General features: G+C 36.3%; 3 protein-coding genes across 4 annotated transcripts in view; 2 read left to right on the forward strand and 1 right to left on the reverse strand.

Annotated features, from left to right (window-relative positions):
• The first annotated feature begins 1,994 nt into the window (after window positions 1–1,994).
• Window positions 1,995–3,275, forward strand: mespba (mesoderm posterior ba). The gene is made up of 2 exons (XM_052139266.1): window positions 1,995–2,721; window positions 3,187–3,275. The coding sequence occupies exons 1-2, from the start codon at window positions 1,995–1,997 to the stop codon at window positions 3,273–3,275; spliced, it is 816 nt and encodes a 271-aa protein (XP_051995226.1).
• Window positions 3,276–12,051: 8,776 nt separating this feature from the next.
• mespaa (mesoderm posterior aa) lies at window positions 12,052–13,044 on the forward strand. The gene is made up of 2 exons (XM_052139276.1): window positions 12,052–12,672; window positions 12,967–13,044. The coding sequence occupies exons 1-2, from the start codon at window positions 12,052–12,054 to the stop codon at window positions 13,042–13,044; spliced, it is 699 nt and encodes a 232-aa protein (XP_051995236.1).
• A 5,537-nt stretch (window positions 13,045–18,581) lies between these two features.
• LOC127619233 (aminopeptidase N-like) overlaps window positions 18,582–24,740 on the reverse strand; it is a 34,015-nt gene continuing 27,856 nt past the window's right edge. For both annotated transcript variants that reach the window (XM_052092058.1, XM_052092067.1), the window contains exons 13-21: window positions 23,070–23,203; window positions 22,898–22,953; window positions 22,661–22,808; window positions 22,473–22,564; window positions 22,261–22,371; window positions 21,505–21,672; window positions 20,963–21,103; window positions 20,767–20,848; window positions 18,582–20,366 (exon numbers count right to left, since the gene is read on the reverse strand). In XM_052092058.1, coding sequence (XP_051948018.1) covers window positions 20,214–20,366; window positions 20,767–20,848; window positions 20,963–21,103; window positions 21,505–21,672; window positions 22,261–22,371; window positions 22,473–22,564; window positions 22,661–22,808; window positions 22,898–22,953; window positions 23,070–23,203 — 1,085 coding nt within the window. In that variant the 3' untranslated portion in view covers window positions 18,582–20,213. The remainder of the gene's footprint in view (window positions 20,367–20,766; window positions 20,849–20,962; window positions 21,104–21,504; window positions 21,673–22,260; window positions 22,372–22,472; window positions 22,565–22,660; window positions 22,809–22,897; window positions 22,954–23,069; window positions 23,204–24,740) is intronic.

Below are 24,740 nucleotides of genomic sequence, written 5' to 3' on the forward strand. Positions count from 1 at the left end.
GCGTAAATCATTTGTAAAACTATTATTACATAAAATGCTATAATAGTTATTACAATTAATGAGGCCCAATTAACTTAAAAGAATATTCCGGATTCAATACAAGCTAAGCTCAATCAACAGAATTTGTAGCATAATATTGATTACCATAAACTAAATTTTGACTTGCCCCTCCATGCTCCCAAAAATCAGGGTTCCAGTGAGGCATTTACAATGGAATTGAATTGGGCCAATCCGGTGTGATCTGCATTCGTACTGCTGTTTACCAGCAAAAGAGTGACTGAAGCAGTTGTCATAATGAACCAGCTGCTCAAATAGTCTCAACATCACAATATCTTTATTTTTATTTGATACAAATGTTCAAAAAGTCACAAAATAAAAATGTAAAGCTGTTACCGTCAGAGCGCACTGTTTTGATAAAGATGCGGAGTAAAAGTTTAAAGCTGTTACAGATGGAGCGCACTTTGTTTTCTGACATCAAACAAAGAATATACAAACTAGTCAGTCCACTCAAGCCTTCTCCAATTCTATCCGTCACTCAGTCTAACCACTTCCGGTGCTGGGAAAGTGGAAGTGCTAGGTTTTTAAAACCTTCTGAACTCAGAATCCCATGTTGCATTTCATGTAAACAATATGGTGGTACAGATGGGGCATGTGGTGAGTTGTGCGTGGATGCTGCGGAGAATAGTGTGAAGCCTCCACACGTGCTAGGTCTCCGCGGTAACATGCTCAACAAGCCATGTGATAATTGACGGTTTCAGATGCGAAGGCAACTGAGATTCGTCCTCCACCACCCGGATTGAGGTGTGCCAGTATGCCACCACAAGGACTTAGAATGCATTGGGAATTGGGCATTCCAAACAGGGGAGAAAAGGGAGAACCCCCGTTAACGGATTGGCCCCATTTACTTCCCTTATAAGTTCCTCACTGTAACCTTACATTTGCTTTTTTTAAGAAAAGGAGGGACAAACCAAATACAATTTTATGGTAATTAACATTATGCCACAAATGCTGTTAATTGAGTTTAACTTGTATTGACCATGGAATTTTCTTTTAATGCACACTTTAATATGTTATTTATCATACTAATACACAATAGTATCAAAACTATACACAAATCAGTCAGTCAATCAATCAATCAATCAATTCGTTTTTTTTTTTTCTCATAATGAACTCATCTCTGTCTTCCTGTAAATGAGACTGCCTCTGTCTCTGATAATCCACATCACTGAGCGAATGACTGCCTGCACCACAAAGCTGCAGAGCTACTCACCAGTTTGTGTGAATATCACACCTCAAGTGTAATCTGCTAATGGACTTTATTATGTATCATTAAACATCATTAAGGTCAATTATGCTGCTTAGCTTTTTAAAATACAACCCTAGACAGACAATTGGCAGTTTTGAATTATTGGGATGATTGATAAATCTGTCTCCTTATGCATAATTTGCTGTACCTCCATTAATAGGGGGATCAGGAAATGGTATATCCAAGATATGAGAAATATTATATTAAAATAATACGATTCTGTATTATAACACTATTATAATACATAAAAAAAAAATTAAAATGCTATTCTACATTCTAAATTTGTATTTTTGTATAAATGTAACATATTGTTTCTCAACCATATTTGCATATTTAGGATACATCTCATTCTTTTTTCATCTATCATAATGATCTATTATGGAAACTCCTAAATATGTGGATAAAACATAAAGCACATATTGTTTAGCCAGTTGTTTATCATACAGCTACCAGAAAAAAGTATTTCTGTAATGTTTTGTTGTTTTAAGGAGGAGTCAAAATTCACACCTCTGCTCCTGTGGCCTCTCCAAGCCTTTCCCAGAAAGAGCCAGACCAAGTCCTGGGGTCTGAGAGACAGCGATAGCTGCCGTAAACCTGTAGAGGTGTCACCTCGCACCTCTGAGTCCAGCATATAAACTTCAGTCCTCTGTTCATCCTTCTTTCAACCTTAGAGTCAGGCACATTCAATATGGAAATCTCAAGCCACAACCAGCAGAACCAGTGGAGCTATCCAAGCTCAGACTCTGAGTTCTACAGTGTTTCCTCTCCAGACACAGTCTCACCAGCTGCATCCATGGACCAGGGCTTCTCCCCATCCCATCCGGACCAGCCGACATCCTCCAAGTCCATCCAACCACCTGCGTCTCAACCAGGTTCCATCAAGAGGAAATGTAGGTTGCGGTTGAAGAACCCGAGTGAGCAACGACAGAACGCCAGTGAGAAGGAAAAGTTGAGAATGAGAGATCTGACCAAAGCTCTCCACCATCTCAGGACCTACCTGCCTCCGTCTATGGCTCCCGTCGGCCAAACTCTGACCAAGATTGAGACACTACGGCTCACAATACATTACATCTCATTTCTGTCAGCTCAGCTGGGTCTCAGTAAGGAAGAGCTGGAACAAAGGAAACAAATTAATCCCAGCAATGGCTGTCCATATTCTCCGGAGATTGTTGGCTATTTTCAGTGCAGATCTACAGCTGGACAAAGGGCAGAGGAGGGACAGGGTTATGGTCATGATGATGGACAGTATCAGGATAGGGACAGCGCAAGCAATACGGGGCAATTTGATGAGATGAATGTGGACCAGTGCAAAGGGAATCCACAGCAACATTCAACGGAACAGCTCTACTCTCCAGATATAGACAAGTACCTGCAGTCACAACAGCTGGCTCAAACAGCACAGTCATATCCAGTATGTATTTAATCATATACAGTTTATGTATATTTTATATTTTTTGCTAATGTAATACATGGGTAGTTGAAAATGTCCAGGATGATGTCCATGATGCCCATGAACATTTTCCCTCTTTTCCAACATTACAATTAAGTCAAAATTTGTATAGTCTATATGTATAGGTGCTGTGGCTGGTCGCCATTACTTTTAAGTTATTCACCATTTTGAATCAACTTTAAGGTTTTTTGCTTTTATTTAAATAGTCATGCAATGTGACAAATTAACTTTTAAAAGAACACATTTTCATGTAGTCACTCAATTAATGTATTTCATGTCAACTAACATACAAATTAATTCAGTAATTATTTTACATTTCATTTCAAAAGATAAGTTAATCTAATATATATATATATATATATATATATATATATATATATATATATATATATATATATATATATAAACAGAAAAGTAAGGAACTATTTAGATATTGTCTTAACCATTCTATATCCTCCATTTCAGGTTTATGGCAGAAAGTCTGGCTATCAACTTGTTCCTCAAGTGTACTGGAGTTGACAACACAAGCAACTTCTCCATCAAACACAAAGAAAGACTGTCACTGTATTGTGTACAGTAATGGGATATTGGCTTTTGGTTTTCATTCTTGTGAAAGAAAAAAAAATGTGAACCAAGGTTAATTCTGAGATTTAAAAAATGTAAGTTTTAATTGTATCTATGTCTGTCCTTTGTAAATACAAAATTATATTTTATGTGTATTTATAATAAAGCATGTATTACTAAATAAAGAATTTCTCTTTGCTTACCTTCAGTGATATTTTAAATGGAGTGACTTTTTGCACTAGGTGTAAGCAGGGGGCAGCTATTTGCTCTCCAATAGTCTGGTGGAGACAAACTGTACCTCTAGTGCCGCTGCAGTGGCATGGGATGGTGTGGATCAGGGTTTGAATTATGATTTCATCTTTGTGGGGGTCTCTTAAAAAAAATAAAAAGTAGCCTATAAGCAGGCGTGGTGTGTGTGATAAATAATTGCTTAACACTGCACTTGATTCTTTTGATTTCAATGTTTATTAATACAGGAGTAGAGAAACGAGTAGACTGTCCTCTGATGATGTTTTTTTTTTTTTTTTAAATAAACCCGAATTTTGCCAAAGTTGTACCTGATGTTGGTAGCAGTCTTTTTATTTTTGGTGGCATGGTTGCTGGTTCTGAACTTTACACTATTTCTAAAATATTCTAACTGATCCCCCAGCGTCAGTTATTCTAGGTGACCATTATTTAGAACCTGTCACTTTAATGTTTCCATGGTGACGCATCATTGCTTGTCACGTTACACAGCGCAACCACAACACAGCGCTGAATGAATGATGATCTGCTTTTATGTCATTTTTTCTTTTTTATACAAAATATTCACAAATGTATTAGCTATAACATGAAACACTGATATTCCGATTGTCAAATATGTGCAAGTGGATGTGTTTTGTTGTTTAAACGCCTTTATAACGATCGCGTTAAGTTAGTTGAGCTGTATGTGCGATGGGCGGCGCCATGTTATTTTACAACACGTCAATTCCTCAACTTCTCACGAAATACATGAAAGTAAGTGGCCGGTGAACTGGGAGAAGAATAGAGTAAAATGTAAAGCTACTTACACAATGTGTATCTGATATGAAAACGTGTCTTATTGTAACGTAACGTTAATGGAAAGGATTATTATTGCCGCTTCCCTAGACATCAGTGTGTATTTTACAAACTCAAAATATTTTTTGCTAGTACTTATGTGTATTTAAATGTCTGAAACCTAAAATAAACATTATGTGGTTGAAAACACAGAACAGTTGATCTGTCTATGGTTGTGATACATGACAGCAGCACTGAGCGCGTCTGTCTCTGGCTCAGCGCCAGCCAAAGCGCGAAAGCACGTTTGAATTTAGCAGTTGATCATGTGATGCACTGACCGTTCTAATCACACCGGTGTTGATCGATCATACGTGCAAAAGGGTTATCATAAACATTGAAGGAATATATTGAAGGAAAAAATGCTTTATTTGTAATTTAAAATAATGGTGCTGATGATTTTTAGAGACCCCCACAGGTGTATGATTTTACTGCTTTCATGGGAGCTCATCCTCTCTCTATGGGAGCTCAGCTCCCACTGGCTCCCACGTAATTCGAACCATGGTGTGGATGTGCTTTATCGTGCAGGTAAAGGCCAGGTTCAATTCAGCCTTTTCTACCACTTTTTCCCATCCTATTTCCTGTCTCAGCTCATAAAATTTCATAATTAATAAACAATGAATATAAAGGTTGATTTTCTCACATTGATTTTGACATGGTGAAGGTCAATGAAGTTGAGAGAAATGTTTGATCCGGGTGAAATTAACTGTGAATTTACTATATATTGCTATAATGCAAACATGGTGTTACTACTGTAATATGATGTTAATATTGTAACCATATTAATTTTGTGATTACTATGATTTTACCATGGTGGTTCTATGGTTACTGTAGTGAAACCTTGATTAATTTTTGGTAAGGTATGGTTATAGGGTTAGGTTTAAATGTAAAGGTTGGTGTAGGTTATCTGTGGGACTCTAAATAAATACAATAAACACGGCACAGTGATGCCCATATAGGCCCTGTCCCACATGGCACATTTAATATGGATTTGCGGTCTCGTGGCCTTAATTTGCTCGTTCCCGCGAAGCCCACGAGACTGTCGGCTGTCCAGTTTTAGCACTCCAAGGTGGAGCTCCAAGGTGGTGCTCACTTGTGCCCCCTTTGCACCCTAAATACACCCTTCGGTTGAGCCCACTTCACAGTGGACTATTACCCAACAGCTACTGATCCTCTCGACCAATCACAGCAGACTGGAGTTTCTGAGCCCAGGAAAAAACATGGCGGACGAGGCAATATCAATCGTTTTTCACTGATTTTCAAAACTTTTTTATTTTTATTTTGCAGAGATATGGAATTGTTCCTGTTCAGTTTATTGAATAGTTATTCTTGAGGAAGTTTTACATTAATAAAAGTTGTAAACTAACATTAAACCTTTGCTATAGAATTTTGTTTTAGAATTTAGAATTATTGTGAGTCTCTAAAATATCAAGACAGGAGAGAATCATTTATTGCACTAGGCTGTAGCTTGTAACTTTTCTGTAAAACTGCTTGTCTATAAAAACATAATGTAAAACATTTGTCATCTGATTGAAGTCTCAAAGTCTGTCCCAAATGCACACTTTTACCACTAATGTATCCTCATGGACTTCGGTCTGCACTCGGATGCAGCATTAAAGTCTGCACTCAGAGGAAGACCGCAAGGGCGGAGGGTGCCATTCGGGACAGGGCCATATTAGTCTACATTAGTATTTAATAAGTGGTGCAATTTTCAAATAGTATCTGCCACTTTTTACATTTAGTAATGTAGCAGACGCATTTATCCAAAGCAACTTACAAATGAGGAACATAGCAATAGCATCTAACACTATTATTATTAAAAATATGCTTTTTGTTGCTATTAACACTTAGTGTAAATAGCATCTACTGTTGAGGATAACCCAGTAAGCATTTTAACCAAATTTAAGATTAAGTTGGGTTTTTTCACAGTTTTTAACACTTAAAAACACATTTTCACACTCAAATTTAAAAGCTCACAATTTACATATATTGTGGACTAATAGCAAAAAAAAAAAATCAAATTTTTCAGTGAACAACCCAAATAAAAAAAAGTCTACAATGATTCATAAATATTATTGTATGTGTTCATAATCTTATGATACAGAATATTATTTTGAAAAAATAAATAAAATAAAAGATTTTGATGTCCTAAATTTGTAAACATTTTCTGATCACTCAATCTCACTTTGAAAAGTCACATTTTATTTTACTAAGTGGCAGAAAGCATTAGAAAAAAAAAAACTATCACATTCCATCACAATATACAGATCTGAAATGTACGTGGCACTCAAATATGTGCTCATCCATACACATTCAATCTAATTTTCAGTTCAAGCACCACCCTTGTTGTTTCATTGAATATTTTAGCCTTTGAGTGGACTAGAAGTCTAGAAAGTTGAGATCCTTCACTTTGCAATAAAAATGTTATCATCAATTGTCAAAAACATATTTTCTGATGATTTGTTTAGCATGCTTTTCCTTCTGAATGGCATATTTTGTTCTGGACAACTAATGTATAACATTAGATTATTCAGCCAATATGTAAAAAATGGCTAATTTTTTTAGATAACTTCCTAAGGTAAAATCAGATATAACGTTTTTAGGTATTTGGGGCTTACAGCAGCAGTTATCGGAGCCTAAAAGAGACATTTGTATTTGATGACTTACAGAAATCATATTTCACTTTGTGATTCTTTTGAAAATCTTTTGAAATGTGGTATTGCACAGCCTTAAAGTCAAGTCAAGGGCACCCTGGTAGTCAAGGGCCCCTGGGCACTGGCCCCATTGGCCCGGTCGGTAATCCATCCCGGCCTATTGCACATGTATTTTGAAACAGGTAGGTCTATATTCCAGACTTCCGAACAAAATGTATCTCTTTATAATGCCTGAATTAATGCCTGGGCAATATAACACAAGATAAAGTGAAATAAATCCATGTGGAATAATTTACATTGAGAATAACAGTATAGTATAAAATATGATTAAAAATAATATAAAAGAAAACACTGCATACACTTTGTTATATTTTCCTTGCAATTTGTTTGAATATAACATTGCATGTAATGGATATTTTTATGGGACATTTTACTATGAGCTGAACCACACTGCTATTTAATGCCATAAGAATATACAGGGACATTGATATACATATTACACAATTTACATTAAGACAAAAAACCACAAGCAAACTTTAAAAAACAGACCGGGTTTCTGTTTGCAGTAAAAAGGGTTCATGAATTGCCACTATTTATTTAAGTATATAATGTTCAGGGTGTGTATCAGCTGCATGTCCAATGCTGATGTTTGCCAGTTGATTGGCGCCACCAACGCGCTGGACTGAGCAGCTGCAGCGACTCTGGAAAAATTACAAAAAACTCTTATTTCTCCCAGGGCCTGCTGAGTGACTCCAGCCAGGTCTCCTAAGCAACCAAATTGGCCCAGTTGCTAAGGTGGGTGGAGACACATTGGGTAACCTCCTCGTGGTTGCTATAATGTGGTTCGCTCTCAGTGGGGCGCGTTTTGAGTTGTGCGTGGATGACACGGTGGATGGCATGAAGCCTCCACACATGCTGGCGGGGACGAGTTTGGTGTGAACAGACCTTTAAACAGGTCAAAAATGACCCGAACATTAAAGGAGGATTAACTATAACAATAACCAAAAACTAAAAAAGATAATCTTTTCTTAACTATTCTTTTCCCTTTGATAATAACTATTAACAGTTATTTTTTGTGTTGTTGGGTATTCCATCTAAGTGGCCATATCCTTTATATGTAATTTGAATTCATCTGGGTGTCAAGTGAGGCTTATTGTTGCTAATGAAGTTCAACTCAATGTGAAAAGCCTGTTCACACCGCTAAGTCTAGCCACAAAAACAGCTTTGAGATCCCACTACAATACTCATGACTTAATGTGAGAGAGCTGCATTTTAAATGCATAGAACAGTTGCATGTGAATTACAGTATGTTGTGGAATGAAGCCACAAAGTTTGTTTAGCCAGCTAGTAAAGGAACATTTGATGTGCTAATCTCAATTTCAAATACACACACTTAACCCTTTCATCTTGTAAGGCAAATACACAATTTAAATGTGTGAATGTGTAACAATCATGTGTTAATCAACTCATAATCACATGAGTGTTAAACAAAGTTAAAGGAAATCCCCAAATTAAGTCAGATAAGTTAAAACACCCACTTATTCTGTTAACTTGTCACCTCAAAGCCATTATTCTGGTTTATTTTTTATAAATGTATCACATTAATTAAAAAAATTTGCTAATTGGAATCTACAGTCACATGTTATTTTCAGTCAAAGAGTTTCTGCTGAGAATCATGTCATTCTGGTGAAGTCCATGAGAACTTTCTGAACTAGCATCCATAGGCGACTTCACACCTATGACTGAGAGAGAAACTATACAACCCTCACATCTAAAATTAGGCTAATACATAATTTGTGGTCATGTCCATGGAGTACATTGCTTATGCTTTACAAATAACATTAAAAGTGCATTATAATTGTGTGTATGTTGATGTACTGTACAGTGGGATCCAAAAAGTCAGGGAACGTATTAGAAATCTGATTCAAAATGAAATTAAAATTTGAAGTGAACTGACATTTTCATTTCAGTGTCATTGACAATGTTTGTACAAAAGGTCAGATTTTCAATTTAACTTTAAGTCATAATTGTTATGCAGGTATTATCATTTGTGAAATTTACCATGTATTAAATTTGAAAAATATAAAATACAAGCATTTTCACTAATGGTTTCTTAGACTATTGAACCTGTGTATGTATGTGTTGATGCAGGAGTAAAATATAACACTTCTGTTTGTGGGAACCGCAGCCACTGACCAAGTCCACCACAACATCTGCATCAGCTCTACAGGAGCCCTGAAAAGGCGTCATATTTAGACCCCTGAGGTCAAAACTTCAGGCCTAGCTAAAAGTGTAACTGAGATGGTGTTAATCATGTTAATTAAGGCTAGTGCACACTGCAAAACTCAAGCTTGTCTACTTTGATGTTATGAGTCGGCGACTGGTCTGTGACGCGTAATCTCAGATCTCAAGACCAATATGTCATGTAGCGAGCGCACTCCTAAGACAAGCCCCAACAAGTCACAAGTGCTATGACATATTTCAAACCAGCTTTATATTTAGATGTCTTGTCAGGTGTGTGCACTGTCCCAAACAGCGAGAGACCGATAATGAGCTACAGTCATTTCAATATAGAGAGAGCACAAGAGCAAACACTGGGAAGCAGGAGACATACAATTATTAGAAAATAAAATTAAAAAAATCACCCACATCTCCCATTATTATTTTCAGTGCAAATATGTGCAACAACAGGTGCAAGCCATTCTTTCATATTTGTTGACATGTTAATTCGCAAGTTTGTGAATTAATTTCATTATCATGATTTTAAGATGCGTTTTGGGCTGTGAAAGAAATTATAATATCTAGGTATATTAGAACATTATAATTTATGTATAACATATTATAAGCTAGAAAATGCAATATGAGAGCAGCCGTATAAGATGAAATGGATGACCAGTCTGTTTTTCCGATCGTGTGACAACTTGTTTGCTCAAGGATATACAATACATCCCTAACACATATTTTGCTTAGTTCATATCACATGAGAAATCTGCTGAAGTCAAATCACATATAACTTGTTTACAACCTATATAAGCATGTCATGCATGTGTGTTTGGGAGCCACAGGAGCTTCTACCCCCAGACGGATGGTACGACTATAGCGTTGAGGAAAAGACTGCACTGTGTCCTGTAATGTTTTTGGAACACTCTCACTCATGTGTATTCCAGGTGGATAATTTCCATGATAGGGTGATCCATTTGAAATGGGACAACGCTAAAGAAAGCCAAATGAGGTCCAAACAGTTTTGAGATTTGGCCACTTCAAGCACATTCAGAAACTCGTAGTGCCACAGCAGTAGAGCACCAAACAAGAGTTGAAACTTTGCAGGTTACATGTGGATTTCAAGGTAAATAACCATACAATCTGAAAATTTGAAAAAGCAAATGCATGAACATGCAAAAACTTAATGAAATTCTTTAGTCTGTCTGATATGAACATGCAGGGATACATATACTGTATGAGAAGCATGCACATTAGAAGCTCAGTTATAGATACAGCACTAAAATAACTCTGCTCTAAATGTCATGTTTGAGAATAATTAAGAGAAACTGTGTGCCGGCACGACGGACAACAAGACTGTGAGTCGTAGGGCACCAACTGCAATTTGTGTTGTGTACGCTTTGCTTTAATGAGTGTGCATAAATGAGTGTGCCGTGATATTTCCTCAGGGTGCACATACTTAGAAACGAGTCCTTATCTGTTGGTAGAGCAACTTTGTCATTATTGAGGAGAGGATTTAGATTTGTAGTTGGGGATTCAAACAGCTCTGCATGTCATCACTAGTAAATAAGTATTGACCTTGAAAGTCAATATCCAAGACACACTGAACTTTTCACAAGGAAAATACACATAAGTACGGATAGAAATTCTTCATTATGGTTGGTCAATTTCAGACAGAATGCAAGCCACACTAACACTGGTGCCCCTTTCGGAAATTGTTCATATATTGTGCTAAAGACGGTTCCTATTATAATGTTTCCATACGATTTTTTTCTTAGCAAAATCAAATTTTACATTAAAGTTTATGTATAAAGGATGTGCATATATAAGTGTTGTGACTGGTCATCGTTTTTGCAGTTCACTTAGTCCTGCAGTGTTCAAAAATAAATTATTAAAGGTAAAAATCTTCAATATAGTCTCTCAGTTAATATGAGGTCATGAAACTGCATGCATAATATACATAATAATAGAATAAATGTTGTTTAAAATATTTTTAGATGAAATATTGCAGGTCAGACTGCAGGTGCTGCTCTAAATGCTATACTTTTCATGTTAACTACCCACTAATTGGTTTACCCATAAAATTTGGTATTACAGCACTCCTAATATTGATGGCTCCTTACAACCAATTGATTGTATTTTTCTTCATTTGTAAGTTGTTATAAATAAAAGAGTCTGATAACTGATCAGTTCGGTTAACCAATGGGGATTTAGGAATGTGTTCAGTTCTGTCACCTAAGCACTATATATATATATATATATATATATATATATATATATATATATATATGCTTATATATCTCTAAAATGTGGAAATACACTATAAAAAAGTGATAACCTGCAATTGTTACATCAAGGGGCTAATTCTACCTGATCTAATTCTTAAAATGTGTTTTGTTGATGTAACCTAATCTATTCTGGCGGATGTTAAATCATATTTTGGCTTGAATAAAACCAGATGTTAGATGTTACCACAAGTAGCATATTTTAGGTTAACATTTTGTTTTGTGTGGTAGTAATAGATCTTTTTATGTTTTCAAATATGTTGAAACTTGCAAGAGTTGTGTGATCAGGCAGTTTTTTGGACCTCACACCTCTCACCTGAGCTTGGAGAAGCTGCTCTTTCCCACAGACCCCCTACTTCTGGTGTCACTTCTCCTCTCAAGTCCTGACTAGAATCCACAGAGGTGCCAACTCACACCTCACAGAGGATATATACTGGAGGACCATGGTCCACCAGCAACCGCAAACTTTTCAGCAGAGACCTTCACAACCCAGCAGCCATGGACATCACCAGCTCTTCTCTTCAGTTCCAAGACTGCAGTGACTTCCTGATTGAATGCAAGAACCTTCAGGATCAAAGCCACACCATATCAGATCCTGGCTACTACAGTGCTGGCAGCAGCCTCTCTCCAACCTCTTCTATAGATTCTTGTGGCTTTTCCCCTCTAGCTTACTCTTATGGAGTAGAACAAGACATACCACAGATCTTGCCACACAACAACAACACTACCCAGATGAAGAGAAAGGACCAGCCACCCAAGAGAACCGGGCGGCCAAGGTCAAAATTCCCTGGGGTGAAACGGGAAACTGCAAGTGAACGGGAGAAGCTAAGGATGAGGGATCTGACCAAAGCCCTTCATCACCTAAGGACGTACCTGCCTCCATCAGTGGCACCAGCTGGAAAGACTTTGACCAAGATTGAGACACTGAGACTCACTATCCAGTACATCTCTTGTCTGTCTGCGCAACTTGAGCTCAGTCAAGATGAGCCAAATCATGGAATTCCTTCAGAACAGATCCAGACTGCGACTTCATCAACCATGTTTGACAACTTCAATGAAGTTCCTACACTTACACAAAGTTTACCTGCTCAGCAGATCCAACCTATGACTTGTTATCAGGTATGTACATGTTACTTTAATTCTATTTTTACTATATGTATAATTTACTATTACAAAACCATTTTTAGATGACCAATTTTAATATGTATTTGTGTTAAATTTAGCAAGAGTTATAGACAATATTGTACTTTGTAATTGTTGTAATGCTTTGTGGTGGTACAGTGTATTCTTTTAAGTTCACAATTATAATTTTAATACTAATACATTTTATAGTAATTCAACCACTTAAATATGTACAATCTGAATTGTTTAAGTTCTTTGTTTAATTTAATCTGTACTTTTTTCATTTAACAGAATCCTGTTGAAGGCGATTTCCTTTCATTCTCAGCTCAGGATCTTTGGTCGTGCCAGCAACATAATTTATCCTATTGACAGTGCTGATCAAAATGGACTGAAATATCATATTTTGATACACACATCTGTGCAATGTCCACTCTATTTAATTTTTTTGTAAATATGTTTGTACAGCTATTTATGATTTGTATGTTTAAAAAGAGATTAATATTTATGAATTGTTTTGCTAATAAAGCCTTAAAAACCTTCATATCAATTATGTACTTTTTGTTTAATAACTGTTATAATCTAATGTCTTTTTCAAAATAAAGTTATTTATAAGCATTTATGATTCCATGACAAACCTTTTACTTCCATGGAACCTTTCCATTGCACAAACAGTTATTTAGCACCAAAAATGGTTCTTCTATTGCATCTCTGTGGATAAAACCCCCAATTCGGAACCTTTTATTTCTAAGAGTGCTTAAACAACCATACACCATAAAGAAGTTTTTTTGTTGCACACCCAGTTTAGCAACATCCTAATGACAGACAGCTGGGTGATGGTCCTACCATGTTATAATTTACACTTTTAAGGGGAAAACCCCTGCAGAGCAAGCATTAATATGGGCAGGATTGTAAACTAACACTCACAGCTGAGACCCTTTAACACCACTGAGACTGAAATTTAAGTGAAATGGTTAACTCTGCAGGGCTGTTCCTCTAAAATTCAAAATTGAGATTTGATTACAGTAACTTCAAACATAAAAGATGAACTCTAGCTTGACAATATGGAAATCAAACAACACAAACATTACAGACAATTGTGTAACTGTCATAGTTCTGCATTTGGGCATTATCAATATATGCAATGACCTCAAATGTTATACAATTTCAAGCTAATGGTAATGTAACATTGGTATGATATTTATTTACAAACATTTTTTTTTTTCTAAAGATTTTCAGGTTGCACCATTGGAGATGTCAGTGGTAGCTGTTCTTCTATGTCCATTTACTATGTCCCAAGTGGGGGGAAGTCGAGAGTGGAGAAAAGGAACTCTTGAAGGTGACAAGTCTGCAGCTGCTTACAAACCCTATAATAATGAATCACTTCCTCACTCTTCCTTCCTCCCAGGTGTGCAGTCTTGTTTACTTCCTCTGTTGAGTCCCTATTGACACACAAGAAGTAGCCACTGTCTAATTCCACTTGACACTCTATTTACAAAATCGCAATGCACTTTAAATGCTTTAAGGTGTCTTGGTCTGTGTTTTTGATATTGAATAAGTGTTTAACTGGTCTTCATATAGTGGAAAATGATCATATATTTACCAAGGCAATATCTGAAATTTTACTGTAAAATATAGCAAATGTCGAGAAGAGAATCTAAAGTATGATTTCACCTGATATGTGATATGGAGATGTACACGTTCGATAAAATGATACAAATGTATTTTAGCTAGTCACCTAATTTAATTTAAAAAAGGCTTTGAACAACCGATAATCATACTTGATTAGACAGTGCCCATGCACTGTAAAAAAAAATCTGTTAAATTTACAGTAAAATACCAGCAGCAGCTTTGGTTGCCAGAAAGTTATGTTTCAGGCTTTCAGAGGATGTAATTTTGATACCAGTATATTTTACGTTTCACTACTGTTTATATTGCACTATGTAACTATATAATCACTATGTCATTTTAGTTGGGTAGTAAGTGTTATTTCCTATTTGCTTAAGCCTCAAAAGTATAGAAAATGGTTATTACTCCACATAAACTTTGCTTTTGTGACCAGGACAGTGATATTTTGAAACTGACCTATTTCAAATGAGAAAATGGGCGAATTTGTCTATTTTTTGTTCACATGTCAGAAAAACAACAACATTTGAATCCAAATGAACATGTATTTATACTAAAGTAATACAAAAAATGACTACAAAAGATATAGAAATGAGTAGTTTTTCGAGATTTACTATTACACTGTAAATCACTTTCACAAATCAGCCCCCAAATGTACTCATCATACTTCAAGGTGTCCAGCAAGGTCTTAATGCTGTTGTAATCCTCTTTGAGGTGCACTGAGTGAGCCAGGGGAAGAGATGGGTACTTGTTACCATTATGGAGCAGCACGGGTTTGAGGCTCTTGGATGATCTGTCAATGAAGAGGCGCCACTCATTCTGGTTACAGGCGATTCCGATTGCCTTGAACAGACTGGTCACATTGTGGCAGAAGTAAAGCCCATCAGGTGAAATGAGGTGACCAGGGTTTGTCTTGTTCCCCGACAGGCATGCCGAAATATGCTTTGTAGGCCTCACGCATATTAGCAGATGCTTCCACTGTGTACTTTTTCACTCTTATCTTGATAAATTGACTTCAGACTTAGCAAAATGCATCTGTCGGATGCTTGCATCCTCTTGATGCCAGCTCATAAAAATGCAGATATGTATCCACTTAGGCAGCTGGAACTAAACTGAATTGGTGGGCTTAAGACCCCTGCATTTATACTACTATTCATATTAATGGAAAGTTCTAGAAAGTTCTAGAAGTTACTCCAAGTTTACTCAGCCCTGAGTCTATCTGGAATATTCTGGAAAATAGGTACATTTTAAAATATCACTGTCCTGGTCACAAAAGCAAAGTTTGTGGGGAAGAATAGCCATTTTCCTTACTTTTGAAGAAATAACACTTACACTTAAAGGGGTCATGACATGAGAAACCAAATTTGCCTTGATCTTTTGGTATATAAGAGGTCTTTGTATCATTAAAACGTCCTGCAAGTTTAATATTTTAAGACGTCCTCCCCATTCTAAACGAATCATTTATTTAATCAAGCTCAAAATACAGCTCGTTCTGGATTCATGGTTAGAAGTGACGTGACGGTTAGAAGTGACGTACCAGCGTTTGCATATGACCGCCTCCAGCACAAGATAACTACGCTTTAAGCGCAAGACAACTACGCTCATTTCAGTATCGCCGTCGCCTCACAAGTGTTCAGTCGATGGACAGCGAGCTCTGACAGAGACTACTTGTGCACAGGAAAATTACGATGCCACACAGATGTGCTGTTCCTGGCTGTGGTCAAACAAAACCTCTGAATAAGCTGCCGAAAGATCCAGACGTCAGGGAAAAATGGATGCAGTTTATTTTTTGCGGACGTCCCAGTCACGGCAGTGTTAACTTAAGCGTTTGTTCTGTACATTTTAAGGATGACTGTTTTGAGAACAAATCTCAATATGATGCTGGCTTTGCCAGAAAACTGTTGCTCAAAGATAAGTCCGTGTCGACTATTCTGGGAACAACGACGACGCAAACTGTAAGTAATCTATTTTAAACTTTAAACTACCTTTTAAAGCGCAATTTCATTCATTATGAATAATCACAGTGTTTTTACTTAGTTTACTTGCATATTGTTCTGGCTGGGAGCGTCAATAATTGATACATAGGCACTGACGTTAGCCAATCATAACAGTGGCCGTTAACACTGAAGTCTTAAATGGAAAACGCCTCCAAAACAGACTGTTTGAATCAGAGGATGAGAAACAGGGTGGGAAAAGGTCATAAATCACTAGATTTTAAAAGTTTTTCTTAAAAAAAATATATTAATACTATAATTGCACCTAAGGGAACATAATAATACAATAAAAAACCCATGTCATGACCCCTTTAAAATTGTTACACAGTGTTATCAAATCATATAAACTTAATATAATTACCTTCTTGAACTACAAAAGTCTGCTTTTGACTTTAAAATGTATTGTTAATCACCTTGGTAACGGCAAAAGGACACATGTTAACTTAAAATTCATCAAGAGTGGCCATTACAGAAGCAAAAATTAAAACCCAAATCACTATCAGAATAACACATTTGGCACTAAAATAATGCAATAAACAATAATAAAACTACATAAAAAATAACGCAAAACACCCCAATGTACATAACAGATATAAAAAAACATTTTTTTTTTAAAATTACTATCCCCATAAAATACAATGAAATGTGATGGGTCACGTAGGGAATTCTTGAAACTCTGATTATTGTTTTTAGCTGCAATTTTAACAATAGTATGCAATAAAAAGTACAGGTATTCTCCGGATAAACATAATATACATTTTTAACATTATGTATACAGAAAAATTATACTTTTACATCAAAATGTTTTTTTTTTTTTTTACAATATTTTACTATAAAATGACATGTACTGTTTTGCATTGTGATTATAATTTGTAATGTATATGTTAAGCTTTTTTACTGTATCATTTTCCATTCTTTTACTGTTCTTTTGCATTCTATGTTTTAAAGTTTAATCCAATTTCATCATCACAATAGCGTCAAATCAAACTAATTCACAAAACTTCTCAAAATACCGTTGAATTTTATTTTATTATTTTAGCAAATAATGTAAAGATTTGCGTTCATCTTACGTCATCAAAAACACGCACGGTGAACACAAAGAGATTCTTTTTGTTTTTTTGGTGCCATTATGCAGAGCAGAGTGAATGACAACTGCGTATATATGCGCTTCTTGGCCAGGGGAAGGTGGCTTGCTGCTGCTCACAAACGGCGTTTTTTTAGGAGACATCTGATTGCAAGGAATACATTGCATCTTACTGCACGCTTAGCCTACGCTTGTGTCAAGCACTTGCCACTGTCATCTACTATTATACCCTATATTTATAATCTATAATAGTATTTATATAGAATTTATAAGGTGCATAGATAAATATACAGACAGACAGATAGACAGACATTATTTATAGTGTTTATTGTACTTGTGGTGTCATTACTTTTTTGGGACATTCAGGAATGTGTGGATCCTGAAATGTGTTTTCGAAACTAATGATGTCGTCATCAGCTAAAACGCATGTGCAGGTTACTTTACTTCCTGAACGAGTGCGCACTCAAGTCCAAGTTGCTTTCACATTCACATGAATCATGTTACAGTTCCATTGCAACCGAACTCAGACCACCTCCTAAAGGTTAGTCTCATGTCCGATACCGTGGTGCGCACCCTGCTCCACATGACAGCTTTCACATTACAGATTTTTCATGAAAAATAGTTCATAGTTTAGTTTCGAACTAAACTGCCAGCGTGAAAGCACCCTAAAACACAACATTTGTCTTATTTTTTTGGTCAAATAAAGTGCTCCAAAACTGCACAATCAAGTTCATGACATTAAAGGAAATTAAATTTGTATTCTTTTAAATTTATTTCACCCCACATTTTTAAAAGGCTCAAATGTGATTAAACTAGTTGTAAACTAAATATATAAAATAAAACATACAATTTGACATGTGTGTGTGTGTGTGTGTACAGGTTTAACCAGGTTTAACCAGCCAGCGGTCCCCGCGAGGGAAAAGTAAACATACTAAACTATGTTTTTTAAAATGTAAAAATGCAAAAAGGTTTCTGTGAGGGTTAGGTTTAGGGGGGATTGATACTACCATTAGATCCGTATAAATTCCATAGATGTTTATGGAAAGTTCCCATAATGATAAAGCAAAACATGAATGGCATGATAAATGTATCCGGTAAATGGTAAACGTATCTGGCAAACATATTTGGGCTGACTTTAAGATGTCATCAAGATATTGTGTGAATAGAGCCCGAAAAAGAGGAAGAAAAAAATTGCAATAACTTTCCAAAACTTGTACATTTATTCAACAGGAACAACAAAATGACAAATGTAAAAGCACATGTACAAAAAAAATAAAATCATAGAAAATTGTATTTCTACAAGGCCTACTTGTCTTGCAGGCTACTATGTAACAGTGGCATATAAGCATATGATATCACCACAACAACAATAGCAAGGTAAAATAATAAAGATAATTATACACAAATGCATACAATTATGAAACAGGCTCACTGCTCTTAAAATACTAAAGAGATCCATTGTCAGTGTATTTTGCATAGTCTTTGTAGACTTTGTAGTCTTTCATAGACTTTAGCCCTTATCTGCATTAGGGTAATGTGGATAAGTCAAAAAAAGTTCAAACCATAAAAGGGCAACCCATGAACTATCAGGATGTAGCTGGAGCAATGGATACCCAACAGCAGGTTGGTCCAAAAGGACAGTTCTTGTGATATATGTGCTTTAACTAGCCTTTAGATAAAAGTATCTGCTAAATGAATTAAGCAAGAATTTATTTATTTTTTATACAGCCACATTACAGGATGAATTTTCTAACGAGTTAAAGGATCAGATACTACAATACACTCAAAGAAAAGCAGATCTCAGTTTATAGCAATACTGGAAAATTCTGTTATCATTTATTAATTTTCTTAATGCATCCAAACATTCAATTTTGGTGCATTAAGAGACACGTGAGAACCAATAGTGTTTGGCATTATTGAAAACTACAGTGGTGAAGATTTTCATTGAATAACGACTTAAATTTGGCCAGGACACTGTGGTTATACCCCTACTCTTTGCGAGAAGTGCCCTGGGATTTCAAGTGACCACAGAGAGTTAGGACCTCATATGAATGACAGTGTTTTTTACAGTATAGTTTCCATGTCACTGTACTGGGGTGTTAGGACCCACACAGACCGCAGAGTGAGCACCCCTTGCTGGCCTCACTAACACATCTACCAGCAGCAACCATAGTTTTTCCCAGGAGGACTCCCATTCAGGTACTGTCCAGGCTCAACCCTTCTGTGGGTAACCAGTCTAGAGCTCCAGAAGAATTATAATGTACCACACTTGTCGTATGAACTACTTTTATGGTGCTTCTTTGTCTTTTTATTTATCTTAACAGCTCCTGATCACTGTATGCTTACATAGAGTAATATCTCCTTTTGAGTTTCATGGAAAAAGAAAGAAATACAGAAAACAATACTGGTTGGGAAGGACATGAGGGTGAGTAAATGAAAATAACATTTTCATTTTTGGGTGAACTTTAATTTGAATTTAAAGGGATAGTTCAACCCAAAATGAAAATTCCCATACTTATTTACTCACCCTCAAGCCATCCCAGATGTGTATGCCTTTCTGTCTTCTGCAGAACACAAATAAAGGTATTCTGAAGAATTTTTCTGAAGAATCTTTACAATGCAAGTGAATGTTGGCCAGACCAGAGAGCTTAGATATACAGTACTTCTTAAAATTTTGTTCATCAGAAAAAAGAAAGTCATCTGGGATGGCATGAGGGTGAGTAAATGATGAGAGAATTTTCATTTTTGGGTGAACTATTCCTTTAACTTCATCCAGCCAAAATGACAGAAGTGACACCAAACTGATTCTGATCCCTCTGATCCGCATGGACATGAAGTTACGTGGATTCTGAGATGAACCACTGCAGCACTGGTTCCTTGTTTTCTGCCAGCCACTTAATCTTGGCTGTTGTCTTCTCGATGGCCTGTTGCAGGGCTTGAGTTCCCGAGCCAAATCCGGTCTCAGCGTAATCTATTTGGAACCGTTTCAGCTAAATACAGAAGACAGAAAGGATTTAACAAAACTGAAGTCAAGTTTATTTAATGGTGTAGATGAGGGTCAGCTATTTTTGGAGAGGGAATAATTGTAAGGATTATTAATAATGACAGTGTCATTTATTTGTGTTGTTTTAGCCCCTGATTCATTAAAAAAATATATGCAAATCAGGTAATGGCACAAACATGACCAAAGAAATTGTGCTGAGTGCCATTTGCATGTCACAATTCCATATCTTGCAGGCCAATGGACTACTTGCACTGAGCCTCATTACATACTTCCGCTTTGAAATTAAGCGGCTCGCTAGTTTCCGGTGTTTACATATTGACTAGTTCCCAAAACTCCACTTTAAATAATAGATTTTGGCCATGTGATTCAAAGGTCAATCCATGTACCTGATTTAGCTCAAACGGTGTGCTGAATCTGTTGGTGATGTCACTAATTAGTCTTGAGAAAGTGAATGATCCAGTGCCATACCTGTTGAGTAAAGACATTTTTTACATACATTTTTAAATAGTTCTCTCACTCTTGCTTTTTTTCTGTCTCTCTCTCTCTTTCTCTCTCTCTGTTATGGTATTTTTACATACTCACACTTTGAAAATATAGTCCCAATTAGCCCGAACAAAGTCCCATGCTAAAGGCTGGCCAACAACGTTACTGGCAATGTACCCTATGGTAGAAGTGGCATCTTGCTTTCGTATCTTTTCTGGGTTAATTGTATATTCCAGGTACCTTGATAAAACACAAAGTACACTTTGTCACTATGGAATAACCAACATGCAGGATGTCATTATGATGTCATGTGACAAGAAACCCATAATATAGGATATTACATCACAGAGATGACCCATGTAGACCCCCATGACTGTGTCAATGTCAGATTTTTTTATTTAAAATAACAGAAAATGTATCAATTTAATGACATAGCAAGGTTGGTTTAGGATGTCAAATTATGTATCCTCAAGAAAACTCATAATTATTTTATGTCAAAATCCCTGAATCAAGAAACATCATGAATCGAAAAATAAAATGTCTAAGAACTTGCCACATGCTTTTTAAATACTAGTTTTTATAATCTCTGACATCCTTATTTGGCATGGTCCTATACTGTATGAAATTCAAAGTAGAGCTACCTGTTGAGTAACCAGGGCAATTCGGTGCAGGCCAGAGCTGATCTGAGTTTCACAGCTTCAGCTGCAATTGTGGCCTTCTGGAACATCTGCCAGCCAAAGTTCCACTCCTCTGCGCTGCCTGCAGCAATGGCATTACAGTACACTGTAGACCTCAGGTTGGGATGGATCCTGATAGGTGTAAAATAAGCACATAGTTTAATTCGATATATTACATTAGGAACATTTCAACAGCAGTTTTAAACAATACAGTATGTCATCAGTATGTGATTATAGTAGTCTAACCATGTATTTTTCCTCTTCACTCTCTACATTCTAAACTGGAATAATAAAAATTATTTGAACATTAAAAAAATTATGCACTGCAGCTTTAAGATCCTTAATGTTTGGCTAACTGTGCTGGAGCCACCAAAAAGCAATTAGGAACTGCACCAAAAGTGGTCCATAAAAAATCTTTTAAAAAGTTGACCCTCCTAAAAGTCATTGTATGATTCGAACACTGTGTAAAAACTGTCTCTGTAGTGTCAATATTTGAACTGATCTCCTAAAAATTATAACTGGGTTATTTATCAATCCCCATTGGATACAGAATTGCAAATAAATGCAATATTAAGAGATCTGAAAGGTAAAAGTGGTAGAGGTTAATCTTTTCTAAATGCTTAATTGCCAAAGACATGGATTGCAATCGACCTGCAAGAACTCCATAAATGGCCTTCCCAGACAGGAAATTGCTAGGCATTCTCTGAGATATGCACTTACGTGTTGCTATCAGGATTCTGCATCCATCTTCTGAACCAGCTCTTAGTTAGATCTCTGCATCCCTCCACACCAGTTCTGCAAGCTAGTGACAGTGCAATGATTTGTGTGAACCTGAGGAGAAAATAAAAGCATATTATTAAACATGACTTCATATAATATCAGTCAAACTGTATCTGGTTAATGTGTGACATGTAAAAAAAATAATTCTTTACTGATCAGTGTGGCCAGAGGGCACCGTTGTCCAGTTTGAGGTGATAGCTCTGAAATTCTCAAAGAGAGGTTTGACTTGTTTCTTGAGATAAGCCTGAAATAAATACATACATATATGTCAGTCTTTAATTTATAACTGTTATACTTTGCATTTTATTATTTAGATGTCTTAAGATGAAACTTAACCAACATGCATGGCACCATAAACTTCACTGCGATCAAACAGTTGGAAAAAATAGTTGAGGTTTCTCAAGGCCGCCTCCCATGGAATGTATTCCCGCTCATGCAAAAGATATTTAGTTGTTCTCAGGGCGAGTGTTATGTTTATGATGGATGCTCTGAAAAAAAAATACAAAAATACACTTCATGCATGATGTAGATACATAAATACATGTTCATCCTTTACATGCGTCCTAATAACTCTCACCTTGCTAAATTAAATGCATCATCCAAAATCTGAGCTCTGTTAAGCACTGGTATCATCTTTGTAAAGAAGAGAGAAAGTTATTTGTATTTTATTTTATTTATTTATTTTTGCTGTTTAGTCGCTTAGTGTTTTCTGTTCATTCTCATTATGTAAGATATGCAAACAGTTGTACCTGGTGGTTTGATTCTAGCTGCATGAGAAGACGCTCCCAGTTCCCAAGGTCATAATTCACTCTGAAGTATCCAGACACTTGGAGGTTGGCAAGCACCCATTCATTTTTGCTGACTTTCATAGGTTTGTGTATGGCTTAAAATGGTTACACAAAGGGTATTTTAAGTATTATGCTTCATATGTACTGTGTGTTCTATCTTTTAAAGAGCATTTGATTTTACATTGTCAACAATACAAACATTTAAAATAAAGCAGAAATTTATGGGGTTCATTTGTAACATTTATTAAGTGTTAATTAGACAGTCTGTTAGTACCAGGGCCGGCGGAGCGCCATCTGTGATTTTTGATGGGAAGGACAACGAGACTGTGAGGCATAGACGTGCAGTCTCTTCAATGGGCTGTTCTGCAGTGTTTTTGGATTGTTCCACACAGAATACATTGGGAAAAAAAAAAACGTCTTTCCAAGAACATTCAGTAAAAAAAAAAAACTTAAGACAACATGACTGGTGGAATATCATATGTAATCTAGGAGCTTTTTACAGCTATATACCATGGGTGCCATTGAAGAGATGGTAAGTCTATCCCTCATAGCCTCATTGTCTTTCAAATTCAAAGATGGTGCTAGTGTGAATAAAGTCAATTGCCTAGGGCATCTGCATTTTCGGGGGGCCTCCAAAAGACATGTGAACTTGGTAATTAGCCAGAGCTGTGCATGATCATTTTAATTTCTAGCGCTTGGAAAATACACAAATTATGCCTTTTGTCAGGGTTGCAACAAATAACATGTAAAATGAGTCTGATGTCTACTTCGCTATCAGGTAATCTCCAGCACTCAATCTTTAGGGCATGTTCATGTATGCAGTTGCATGGTCGAGGTAATATTCCTTCTAGGAATGCTGAGAGGCGTGATTACAATTTTATCCGCTGCATGCAAAAAAACAAGAGCAGCAGAAACTGAGATGCAAACTAATTAAAAGTGAGATTGTTAGGATTGAGACGAGGGCAGACGAGGAGTGAGGATCTAAATGCAGCTTTTTATTAAATAAATAAGAAAACACAGAATAAATCAAAACACAGGGAACAAACAAAACATCCACGAGGGGATAACAAAAGGGTAAACAATAGAAACAACCACGGAGGGCACGGCAGGAACACAGTGACAGACAACCATAACATACAACGACCAACAATGATTGAACAAACAACAGGGTTTAAATACACAGGGATGGTGAGCAATTTAACATGTCAAACAATGACGCACTTCCTGCCTCCTCCTCCACGTGACACATGACCTTACCAAAGAGCTTACGTCATCCCTCTCATGAGTGCGCATCACAGAGATGTATGGAAGCAAATATTTGTAGTTAAAAAGTATATTTAGAAGTATTGTTTTGTTTCTAAAAATAATCAATAATTTGGGTTCAGAAGAAATTCATTTGTCGACTGGAGTCGTGTGTATTATGTTGATGCACCATAAATATGCATTGTGGACCTTCAAAAAATGGAGTACACCCACTTGCATTGTTTAAAAGAGGAGGCCTGAAAAGAAATTCTACAAATCTTAAATTTTGTTTTGATGAAGAAATAAATCTTGGAAGGTAAATTATAAGCTAATTAAAATTTTTGTGTGAACTATTCCTTTAAGTGCCTCCCAAGCTATGCCCACAGAAGA

The sequence above is a fragment of the Xyrauchen texanus genome, chromosome 2 (assembly GCF_025860055.1).
Source record: "Xyrauchen texanus isolate HMW12.3.18 chromosome 2, RBS_HiC_50CHRs, whole genome shotgun sequence".
NCBI classification, from domain to species: domain Eukaryota; kingdom Metazoa; phylum Chordata; class Actinopteri; order Cypriniformes; family Catostomidae; genus Xyrauchen; species Xyrauchen texanus.